Source organism: Perca flavescens, chromosome 20 (assembly GCF_004354835.1).
Source record: "Perca flavescens isolate YP-PL-M2 chromosome 20, PFLA_1.0, whole genome shotgun sequence".
Classification (NCBI taxonomy): Eukaryota; Metazoa; Chordata; class Actinopteri; order Perciformes; family Percidae; genus Perca; species Perca flavescens.
Window position 1 is genome coordinate 12,368,358 of NC_041350.1, and position 12,150 is coordinate 12,380,507.

Here is a 12,150-nt window from a genome sequence, read left to right on the forward strand (position 1 = left end):
AACTGTACATGTGGTCTATTTTATTACTAAAAATAATATCAGACAGTGTTGGATTTTCACTTTATTTCATTTGTCTTAACAGTTATACAGGCATAGAATTAACATTAAGGGATGGGTGGAGGATTCCCTATAAGACTTAAGGTTTAACATATTGTATGCATTAATATAAATTAGTTTGAGTCACAAAATAAAATGTTGGCTCATACAGTTTTGTGTCCCTTGGTTTTGTTCATTTCTCATAATCTATTAAGACTGTGCCATAAAGCATCTGCCTGTAGATGGCAGAATAGGAGTAATTATCTCTTTAGTATGTTGTGCTGGTTTTTCTCAATTAACCAGACATCTCTGAGTTTGACACATTTATCCTGTCCGTACTTTTATTGACCCTAAAAGGTCAACACAGCTTGGTACAAAGAGGTTTATTTTTATATCGTTAATAAAGCCAAGTAATTATATGAAAACTTATATGTATATATACAATTGGTGTGGAAAAGGTAATTCATTGTAGAAGTGTGACCTGTTGACCTTAAACATGCTTACATTTCTACCGGGATCTTTTTTTTTATTATTGTAGATTATATTAAAAGTTGCACTTATGTGAAATGTAGGTTTGGAGGAGATGTGTAAGGCCTTAAATGTGTTAAAAAAACGGACATTCAGACAGAAACTGAAGGAATTCTTAGACGTTTTTGTTATAGTGTGACCTTTTTGATTTTGGTTTATTTTCCATTTATAATAATTCATAATAATACGCAAAAATGTTCGTTTGTTTATTTTCAAGACACTAACGCAACACAACTTCAATTCTACATCTTCTGCGGACGCGATATTACGAATCCCACTATGGCCACGCCAAGACCCGCCCTTCAATAGCGTTCACACACTACTATTGGCCAGGCGTCCATGCTTACATGTACAGGTCCTATCCCCTGACCAATCCCCTAACCCTAACCTTAACCACTCGAGGTGAAATGCCTCGAGCTGCTTCGTAGGGCGGGTCATGGCGTGGCCATAGTGGGATTTGTAATTTTGCTCTCCGGACAGCTGTTTAGAAGGGAGCCACCTCTCAAGTGACGTGTGCAGTGGGCAGTTTGGAACTCCTGTGCGATCCCGAGCCGATCCTACCGGAGAAGACGTCGGAAGCTTGATTGGCGTTCTGTACAGCCAATCACAGCTTGCCCAAGTCGACTCGTCGGCGAATCAGCTACTTAGAGGAGGTAAAGGATTTTCATGGATGGAGTCAGCTTTGCATCGAGGAGAGTAAAGTTAAAAGAAGGACACTGGGCGAACACTGGATGTGTTTTAAGTTGTGTTGAAGTCAGAAATGCATTACGTTTAACACTTGCACGGCGTTACTGCGAAGGGATAAGGTTATTTTTCTGGGGGAAAGTCATAAAATGGTAAGTTGAGGACATTTTTCTAAGTTTCTGACAAAGTTTTAGATACTCCTAACACATCTGGTTTGCTAACAGTTAGTTCAGGTGATCAGTTACGTTAGGCTAAGATTTGATAATAAAAGTAATGTAAATTGCTTCTTTTGTCTGTTACAGTGACTTAAGTGTATTTTTGTTTTTGAAAAAAAGTGCATTGGGAGATGGCTATAACGTGGCGCCGCACTTTGCCAAGTTGCCAACACTGTCAACTACCATAGCAAAAACGATCACTATTTTTTCCTTCGCATTTAGGTAACTTACTGCGTCCTAATCTCGACATTAACTCATATAAGAACTTGAAATGTATCAGCTTAACTTTTTTTTTTTTAACTTAACAGGATATTGGGATATTTCCTCAGGCTTTGATCTGTCCTGTAACATGTTGATGGTTGTCTCAGTGTTGAGCACAACCTCATACTTTTCTGAACCACTCTTTAAGGATGAAATTGCAGGTAAGAATAAGATTAAGTGAGAATGTCTTCCTGATCTGCAGCAGTCAGCCCAACTACAAATCTAAGTAGTCATGCATAGCATTCCTCAGTGAATGCACTGCACAGGTTCAGTCAACTGGAAGATCCGTCTAAGCAGGTAGTAAAACCATGCTTTAATTCTGTTTAGTAGCCTACTGTTTCTCTTAGTAGTTACCTTTCTGCACAGCAAAAGGCAAGTGCGTTCAGGAATCTAAGCTTAGTTAAGCCTTAAAAATTGTTCAAATACAATCAGTGCTTTGATCTTCATTTGTTTTGTCTGGTGTCATGCATGTCCAGTTCACTCAGCCAGTACATGGGTGAGATGGAAAATTTAGGGGATCAAACACACATGCGTGTACACAACAATCTCCATTGGTAATTTGTTAAGCAAATAACCAGGGTGGCTTGCCTGCAAATACAGATGCTTAATACCTCCCAGTCCCCCCACACTAGAAAAACACTTAGCGAAGGCTGCCCAGGGAGCACAGATACATTTTTTTTCCCTTGCTCAAATTCACTGCAATATCCTGATGTAAGCAATCATGCAAGTCATTTAGACACAGAGTTCTCTATGGGAGACACTTTCTCCTTATCAAACGAGCCACTTTCACAGTGAATATTTTCAGACCCCTCTGGGACAAATGTGTTGGTGTTTCGAGGAAAGGGATGTTGGCAATCAATGTATTGCTATTTGCCATGTCTGATATGTAGGGAAGTATTTTAGCATATTATCAGATGTACAGAGCACAGCCAAAATGCAATATCCTCTCCTGTCATTGTCGTAGTCTGTAAACACAGATGCCGTTCAGTGGAGAAATGCCAGGAATCGCTAATTGCTAAAGTACTTGTGACGAGGCAGTAACTCAACCTTGCCAATATGGCTCATGGAAATGCCTTCTTTTACCATGACTAAGCTTGGGGTGTCACAGTAGTACACAGCGGTTGAGCAGAGGAGCATACCATTCTTTTTTTTTTTTTTTTTTTTTTTAGTAAGACAGTTATGGATTCACTGTCCACCCACCACCCCACTGAGGACCCACTGAGATAAGACATGGATTAGCAACATAGTTTAGCAACAGCTGGGATCGAAAAGCCACAGCTCTTCTGCAGGTGGTTGTGTGAAATTGCTCACATACAGTACCAAACACTTGTTTAGCAGTTGGGAACATGTGTCAGATAAATTTAAGTGCATAATGTTTTTTTTATTTTTTTTAAGTATGCACCTTACCATACATTGTGAACTGTTTGATCTGTCAGATTGTTTTTCATGGCATTTTTGCCTTTATTTAACAGTGGAGGGATAGAGAGACAGGAAATGAGGGGTAGGTGTAGAGAGAATTATGACATGTCAAAAAAGTCCTCCTTGACCAGCCTATCACCAAGATGCCCAGATTCCTTGGATTCCAACGCCTATTAGTACCATGCTCTATGAATTGAACTACAGTTTCAACTCCGCATAGCAATGCGTGGTTTCAAGTAAGGAGTAAAGTCAGGGGTCAGGGGCAATCTTGGCTTCAGAAAGTGTCTCCACCCTTTGAAGTCAGTGCAGTGACTGGTACTCTGACAGTCAAGGGAATTGCGGGTTTCCTGTTGTAATTTATTGTAATCGGACTGAGTTGCTCTATTCATATTAAAATGCATTCAGACCTTAAATCCAGCCCGTCAACAAAAGCTCTTTCAAGCAGCCGCTTATCCACTACTCACCACCACACACTAAATAGTGCTCTTCTGGTGACATGTTGGGCTGTCAGAGTTTTAATGTGGCTCGCTGGGTGGGTGGAGACCAGTTAGGAGTGACAGCCAAGACTGCGGATGCCTCTTATTTCAAATGGACCCAATGTTTCAAATATTATACAATCCTAGTCTTTCATTTCATTTCATTTTGATTCCCAAGCCGTTAAAGGCCTTGTCTGTATTTTGTCTCTTTTACTGAAACCAGAATCTGCCTCCAAGTTAAGGCCAATGTAAAAATAAACATTATGGTAAAAATGTAGTAGGGGTATAATGGCATACTACAATGCTGTGTGATGCATCATTATGGTCCTACTAGATACTGTTATGTGATGGATGACACCATGCAGTATTGATTCACTGTGGTAGCTTAACAATGACCACATTCTGTTTAGAAACATGGCTCCAGAGCTTGTAGCTGAATCCAGACGTCCCCTAACATGTGTAATAGATCACACCTCTGAAGTCAAATAAAAAAGACTGCAGCCCTGGGGCCATAATCATTGAAGTGTATTCCCTACAATCCACTCCCATTAGGCCTATTTTATAACTGGTTGCTGATGAGGAATACCAGTCTCATCTTCTGGTTGTGTTGGTTGTTCAGTGGAGGTTATGTTACAGTGGGGTGGGGCGGGGGGGACTTATGATGCTGTAGAAACAAAAGGAGATGTAATTATGAAGAAGATTTCCTGCTTAGTTGTGATTTGTTATGATGTTTTTACTTGACAGGACTCAGGATTCTCACTTTTGAAAGTCTACTATCTTGTGCCTGTTTGTCAGCCCCCCCCCCCCCCCCTTTTTGAGGTCAGTGTGGGTGGTTAAGTGTGTAGTGTTGTCAAGGCTGGTTAGCCCAAATACTGTGATACTGGGAAGTTTGCAAGGTTGATCCTGAATGAGCCACAGAGCTCTTGATTTGAGAAGGTAGCTTTCAAATCAAAGTCAGCTCTTTAATGCTGGCTGTGAAAAGGCTAGAACGGGTAATTATTTTCCTTTTTAGTATGCTGCAGGGCACTGTCCTGTCCTCCCCTGAACTTCCCCTCAAATACTTTACAGTACTTTTGTTAAGCCTGTCCGTCTGCTCTTTGTAGGCCTGGGATGTGCTGTTTTCGGTCGACGCCTGATTACTGTTATCCTGGCAGAAGGAGAAGATTGGGACACACTGCTCAATAAACCATTCAGCCAAAGAGCTGCAAAGCCAAAGACAGACACTCACAGCAGACTATGGCTCTCTCATACCACCCTCTCCTCCAGGCTTTTGTTTATGACTTTCAGCCCGTGTGTGGAATGCCACTTGTCATTAAGTGCGGCGCAGAGAACTCTACAGAAAAATCCAGGGTGTTTGACGTTTAATAGATTTCAGAAACGCACACAATACATTTTTGACTGAACTCTGGTGACCATAAGTAATGGGTTCTGGGCAGATCAGTTAAGTCACCATATGCCGTGTCTGTCTGCAAACTCCATCATTCCTTGATTACTTGTATTTCGATGATGTGTCTGCCATTTAGGGCTGGAGCCTGTAGACAAACACAGAATTGTGTCAGTTGAATCAGATTTGACTGTTCAATATAAATAATCAGCTATATTCATTCCTCTTTTTTTCTAGGTATTCAGTATCAGGCAACTCCTTTTTTTTGTTTTGGCAGATTTTTTAATGGGGTTTGGCAGTACGTTTAGGGTGACAGAGACCGTCATGTAAACAAGCCAAGTTAGCCCCTCCGAGCTAATGCGTGCTAACTACTGTAGCCGAGGGTAATAAAATGAAAATGCAGAGTCTCCCTGACGGCCCACACACTTTTATTAACTTCCATATTGACAAAGGCAGCGCATAACGCTAAAGCTTAGCTTCTTCCTTTATCACTCTTCACAATAAAAGCCCAACTTTAATTCACTAAGAGCATTTCGCTAAGAGAAAACAAAATAAAATAGCTTACACGACGCTAACAAATTTTTTTGCCATCACTAGATATCAAACAAAAGCCAGATCCTATATGACATTTTGGACAGCACTACTGTCATTTGTGCATTATTACAGACAAAGGTGATGTTGCTTGAAAAGAGCTTGCTTGCTCAGCCTATCCTTAATTAAACAAGTTGGATTAATGCTAAAATCAAATACACTAATATTTATTTTGCAGTCTGAGATCAGGAACATAAACTCTAGTTAATTTAGGGTTAATTTACTGTCGTAGTCTCATTTTTAATATGGAGAACTCTGCAAGAACTTTGCAATTGACATATAAAGTGCCATCCTGTAGAACCTTCTTTATGAGTGAACATACAGTGGCAACTTATCCTCCACACTATGGATTATGTTGACAACATGTATGGTACATACGTTTTGCCAACAAGTTTTTCTTCCTTTGTCATTGTCTATTCTTTAACATAGGTTATTAGAAATACAGGGGCAAGGAAATTGTTTGCATTACACCAGCAGACAAAACGACTGTTTTCTGTCTGCAGAGCACAACTCAGCCTTCCCAGCATGTAATGACATGCTCAGCTGAGTCTGTCATCCACTATACGGCTGATTTTACCTCTCTCTTGTGTCTTCCGCTCTGTTCTCAATCAATGCTCTCAGATAAGACTGTAATACAGTTCATTTTAATTATGGTGAATATTTCCTTGCCCTTTTCTGTAAGGCTTTATAAGCTACACCTAACCACCCGCCTGCTTTTGTTGCACAGTGTGAATATTTGACTGTTTACAGTGCTGTAGCATAGACATGTTGCTGACCGATGCTACAGATGTAGAGAGTGCTTTTGTTGAGTTGGTCCTCTCCGTGGGGTGAGCCATGTGTTTGTATGGTGCACATTTGAAGTCACCCACACCACAGGCCACGCAGGGTGTAATTTGTGGAAAGGTGAATTTACTTTTCTTCAAGAGGATTGGAGGATTCATCCAACTGGTTCTAAAACAGGGGTGAGAGAGGCTGTTTTTGCTTCTCAACCTAATGTGTGACAAGGCAACCAAACACACAGAGGCAGCTCTTCTAGAAGATGATAGGCTGAAGTTCATCATGTTGTCTCAATTCATATTTCAAAAGAAAAAGAAAGTAATGCTTTAAATTTAAAAAGGGAGGTCTTTTTTTTTACTTTGACCAAACAATGTGATTTCCTCTCTTCTGTGTCAAGAAGGGCACACCAGAATATTTTACTTCTCCTCCCCTCCCTTCCTTCCTTTTGCTGCTGTCTTGGACCTCAAACAAGGGAGAGATGAGTCACCCTTCAAAGCTCCTGTCAGGGCTGGCTAGGCTGGTAGATGCCACTCCATACTGTGTCAGTCAATTTACAACCATGTGTATCATATAACTACCTGTTCCATACTCATACATCACTTTTCTCAGGCTGTGCAGTATATACCCTAAGACTTATGACTTGGGGCCTAAGTCATCCGTTGTACTATATTACATAGTAGCTGCTCCTGTCATCTCTTTGAATTCCTCTCTATTTTGTAGGCTATTTCTCCTCAGGCTATGCATACTCCACCTGCCTCTGTTAGCGCTAGCATTATCTGTCAGCCGCACTGTATTCAGCAGACACTGGCCCTGTGTGTTCCCATCCACAGTTCTGGCCCTGTTCCCTGCAAATGGGGTGGAGGACAAAGAAGCAGATGATTTCACATTATTTGTAGACAAAACAAGCTTTGAGACATAGAATGAGTTATCCTTTTGATCCTGTTTGCTGCAATACTGTGGTGTAGGTTTGTCTTAGTCAGAAGGAAAGTGTTTGTGAGTTTGTGTTATGTTGGTGGCTTTAATTTAACTATTAGATTGCATGGATAGAATATGGGGCATACATACCGCAACAATGGCTGCTTTATACGACAACATGATGTCATGATACAGTCATCTGTTCTTGTGGATACTAGCAAGCTGAAGAAGCATGGAAATAGCACAACTGTTTGTTTTTTTTCCAGAGAAGGCCTTTGACAGAAACTGTCACCTCCTGTATACGAATTTCACATCAGCAAACAACTGCTGTACTGCTGAGGAATGCAGTGTCTCTCATGCCCATGCAGGTCCGAAGGTCTTTCTTGTTTCAGCTAGCCATTTTCCTAGGCCAAAATGCGTGGTTGCTACAAGTCAAAACATCCCATGACCTCTGCACCTCGAATGTGCATACATACTGTAGTTGATTTTATTTCAAGTCATATCAAGAGTCAAGTCTTTTTAGTATAATATTTTACCTGGGGAAAACTTTGGACACAATAGCGTTCCTCCTGGGTTTCGGAGAATATTTTTTTTATAGCCCGTGGCATAATGTAACCTTTTGGATAATCGAGGAAAAGATTTTTCTTTGGCTTGAACACAAATGCTTCTAAGTGGTAGAAGTAGTGCTTGCCTTTAGCCGGTGTAGTTGTCTGTTCTACATTTGATTCTTTTTGATCTTTCATCTGGAAGAATGTGCAAATGTAACTACTTACTTGGGAAACCAGTTTAAGAACTCTAGTTAATTTTCTCATTTTGTAGGCCACAGCTGAGTAAACAAATGGACACAAATGACTTTTGACTCACTTTGAATCAATTAGTGCCTGCATCACCACAATAAACAAGAGTTAAAATCTGAACGTGAACTTGCTTAAAATCATTTTGTTTTAGCTCAATCAGCACCACCACCACCCCCACCACCACCCTTCTTTTCATAATGCTTTCTCCAGAGTATGGCCTATCAATTACAATGGTGGCCAAAAAAAGCCCCTTTTAACCCATGACACACGCCCACAATTAGCATATGAGAATACTGTGTACACTTCAACACGTGCTAGTGTCAACAGTCCACAGGAGCACTATAAGAGCTTCTTTTGTTTTCATTCACTCATTCATTTGTCTGAATTAGCTTTGGTCCAGATTCTGATGTTGACACAAAAGGTACCAGACCGTGACCACGACACAGCCATGCCCCTCTGCTGACAAAGTGCTGCTGTCATTGAATAACATGGAATACCAAGTGTGGCTTGGCTTTTGGAGACTGACTTGCCGAGCCAGCATTGCCTAACTGGCGGTGTATGCAAACGCTCTTCAGTGCTAAGTTAATTTGCAAATACTGTGTTCATCAACCTGCCTATTTTGCCATTTAATGACGTTTGTCTTTTTTTTTCTTTTTCTTTAGGAATGTGTGTCGGCATAGTTGAACCCCTTCATGCTGCTGTCTGAAGAGCTTGTGCAGGAGAAGAGCAGCAAGCATGGATGTGGAAGACTTTCCTCCCCCACCTCCTGAAAGTAAAGTCAACAAAGCTTTGTCACTCACACATTTCATACACTTTGTCCTTAATTCCTCAGAGAGACATGAGCAACATTATTGGACACCAGGGTCCTATATGGGCTGGTTAGCTCAGTTGGTTAGAGTGTGGTGCTAATAACGCCAAGGTCGTGGGTTTGATCCCTGTACGGGCCACAGCTTTTGAGTTTAGATTTGGCCAACAGAACGAGTTAATGGCGATTCTACATATAAGGAGGTAACTCATTGACAGCACTTTTCATTTAGTAACTGCTCCCTCACCACCACTAAGTGGCATTATGAAGCAATACGTTAATTAGACTTCGATGGAGGATCGCAAACAAATATTGACAGACAAATAATCTGCAGATACAGCGATAATCAGTTCATTGTTTAGGTCATTTTGCAAGCAAAAATGCCAAACACTAGTTCCAGCCTCTAAATTGTGAGGATTTTTTGCTCTTCTTTGTCTTACAGCATGTGATTGTAAGCTGACTATATTTGGGCGGTTTTGGTCAAACAAAGCAAGAAATCTGAAGACGTGACGTCGAACTTTAGGAAACGGCGACAATTTTCAGTTTTCTAAAATGTTACAGAACATACCATTAATCGTTTAAATTACAAAATAATTGTCAGATTAATCGACATTAAAATCAATCGTTATTTGAAACTTTTCACAGTTGAGTCTTAAAAACATCAACAGAGAGCAGAGAGCAACCGAGAGCTGATGGAGATTTTGAGATGCTGTTGGGCTAAACTTTACCAACTTTGTGTTGACAGCATTCCTCTTGTCACACATGTCTTTGGGTGTCTGTTTTTACAGTAGAGAAAGATTACAGTGTTAGACCAGTAGTATCACCTGCTTGCTTCTGTTGATCGTCTCGTTGTCTCATCGCTTCCTGGAGGGCTGGTGAAGCTGGACAGTATGAGTAAACAACACAGATTCCTCTCCTCCGCTTCTTCACCGCTGTGGAGTGCGTGGGCAGAGGAACGAGGGAGTAAGAAGGGTAAAATGTGCTGCGCTGCTGTGAATACCAGACAATGTGCCTCAGTATTAGGCTGAATACTGCTGCAGCAGCACGCACACACAGACACACAGACACACACAAACGCGCACACACAGCCTCCGGGGATAGACACAGGCCAGAGAAATGCTTCGTCTCCAGCTGGCCAGTCACTTTCTTTGTTGCCAGGGCGATGCTGGAGCAGATCGTAACCCGGTGATTCATTTGAGCAGACCATTATGTAGCAGAGTGGAGATAGGCTCACAGAACAGAATCCATACTGTAATTATGAATTGACAATGGGCACTTCAGCAACGGTATGTGTGTCAGTGTGCATGTGTGTGTATGTATCTTCATGTTCTTGTAGTTTGCATTCTCACAAGGGTAGAAAATAGGGATGGGAATCACCAGAGGCCTCACGTTACAATATCATCATGATACCTATAACACTATGATATTATTGCGACTTTAAACATATTGCAATATATTACCTTTTTTCCAACTTCAAATTTTTCCCAATTTCAAATTATGTCCCCAAAAGGAATACTTTGTCAACAAAAGATAAATGTCTCTGTTTGTTCATCTCACTTCAACTTTATTGCTGCAAAATGGGATTGTCAAGCAGACAAACTGACCAACACACATATTATAATAATAGATCGATACTTGGCGTCTGTATCGATACAGTATTGCCAGGGAAAATATCGCAATACTGTGCTGTATCTATTTTTTTTTTTTTCTCCCACCCCTAGTAGAAAGATGAAAATCCTCCAAAGTGAAGATACTTTTTTATTTCCAGTTCAGGGTTTGGTTATGAATGTAGTATAGAAGGGCTCACATGACTGGTTATGTGTGGACACGTGTGTGCTTGCACTGTAAAGTAAGGTCAACAAAGTCAGCACACTGTAAATAAGCTTCAGGCATGCAAACCCATACAGCCAGCTAGCAATGGTCTCATATACACACATAGTTGCAGATGTACTATTGAATGGCCATTCGTGACTTGCATCTGGCCAAATCCAATCCAATCAGGTCCTGTTCTATTTTGGCAAAGTCAATTGTTTCACATTGACACCACAGAGAGAAGTTAAATTATTGGCATATAAATATACATACAACGGTTCTGGTCAATCCGCTGATTATTAGCCAGCTAGCTGTGCCTTATCTCTGTGTCCCACACCATTCATTATTGCACAGATGGAAAAAGACAGATAGCATCTCTGTTTCCAGGTTTGCTCTTTGCACCTCTCTTTTCGTGCATCTTTAGTCGTGGGTGCAGATGGACATGGGGTTGCAATGTTGACCTGGAACATTAGTCACAGACCGTTCCTTCACACACTGACTACAGGGTGGAACAACTACCTGTCAAAGCATGAGGGGATCGTACTGCTGATTTATAGCTGTGTACATTGCTGTGAGGGGCTTCAAAGTCACTGGGTTTGCTACAGGGAGTTTCTTTGAGTTAAGATTTACTTGGTCACTTCCAGTGAACCGCACAGACCTGGAGGCACAACACAGCATGTTGCAGCAGTGAACGTGGTTCTTAACCTTATCAGCTAAACTTTAAACGGCCACATAAATGCTTAAAGGAACACGCCAATTTATTGGGAATTTAGCTTACTCACCGTAACCCCAGAATTAGACAAGTCCATACATACCCTTCTCATCTCCGTGCGTGCTGTAATGCTGTCTGACGGCTCCAGCGGCATCAGGCCAGCACAGAACATGCAGGTGAATGGTTCCAGTAATCCTACTGCTCCGAATAAGTGACAAAATAACACCAACATGTTCCTATTTACATGTTGTGATTTATAGAGTCACAGCGTGTACAAAAAAACAACGTAACATGAGACACACCACCTGACACACCACCTGAGAATATAGTTCCTAGTTTGTTTACTGTTAGAAGATGGCTGTGTCTCATGTTACGTTGTTTTTTGTACACGCTGTGACTCTACAAATCACAACATGTAAATAGGAACATGTTGGCGTTATTTTGTCACTTTTGTCACAATTCGGAGCAGTAGGCTAGTTGGAACCGGTTACCTGCAGGATCTGTGCTAGGCTAAGCTAATGCTGGAACCGTCAGACCGCGTTACAGCACGCACGGAGATGAGAAGGGTATGTAACGACTTGTCTTACTCTGGGGGTTACGGTGAATAAGCTAAAGTCCCAATAAGTCGGCGTGTTCCTTTAAGTTGACTAGTTCCGACAGGAAGAACATTGGAAATGTTGTAAGCAAAACTTACAAAAACTTAAAAGCAGACTTTTTTTTTCTGCAACTTATTAGTGA

The 12,150-nt window shown here is 41.1% G+C and overlaps 1 protein-coding gene and 1 non-coding gene across 4 annotated transcripts in view; both read left to right on the forward strand.

The window, feature by feature from the left end:
- Positions 1–1,177: 1,177 nt before the first annotated feature.
- Positions 1,178–12,150, forward strand: part of arhgef10 (Rho guanine nucleotide exchange factor (GEF) 10) — a 58,235-nt gene continuing 47,262 nt past the window's right edge. For 2 of the 3 annotated variants that reach the window (XM_028565156.1, XM_028565159.1), the window contains exons 1-2: positions 1,178–1,400; positions 8,746–8,855. In XM_028565156.1, the coding sequence (XP_028420957.1) occupies positions 8,819–8,855 (37 nt within the window). In that variant the 5' untranslated portion in view covers positions 1,178–1,400; positions 8,746–8,818. Of the gene's footprint in view, positions 1,401–1,817; positions 1,886–8,745; positions 8,856–12,150 lie in introns of those variants that run through there. The other variant, XM_028565157.1, reaches the window with a different exon arrangement.
- On the forward strand, positions 8,957–9,030 carry trnai-aau (transfer RNA isoleucine (anticodon AAU)). Its single transcript has one exon. It is a non-coding gene; the product is annotated as a tRNA-Ile (tRNA).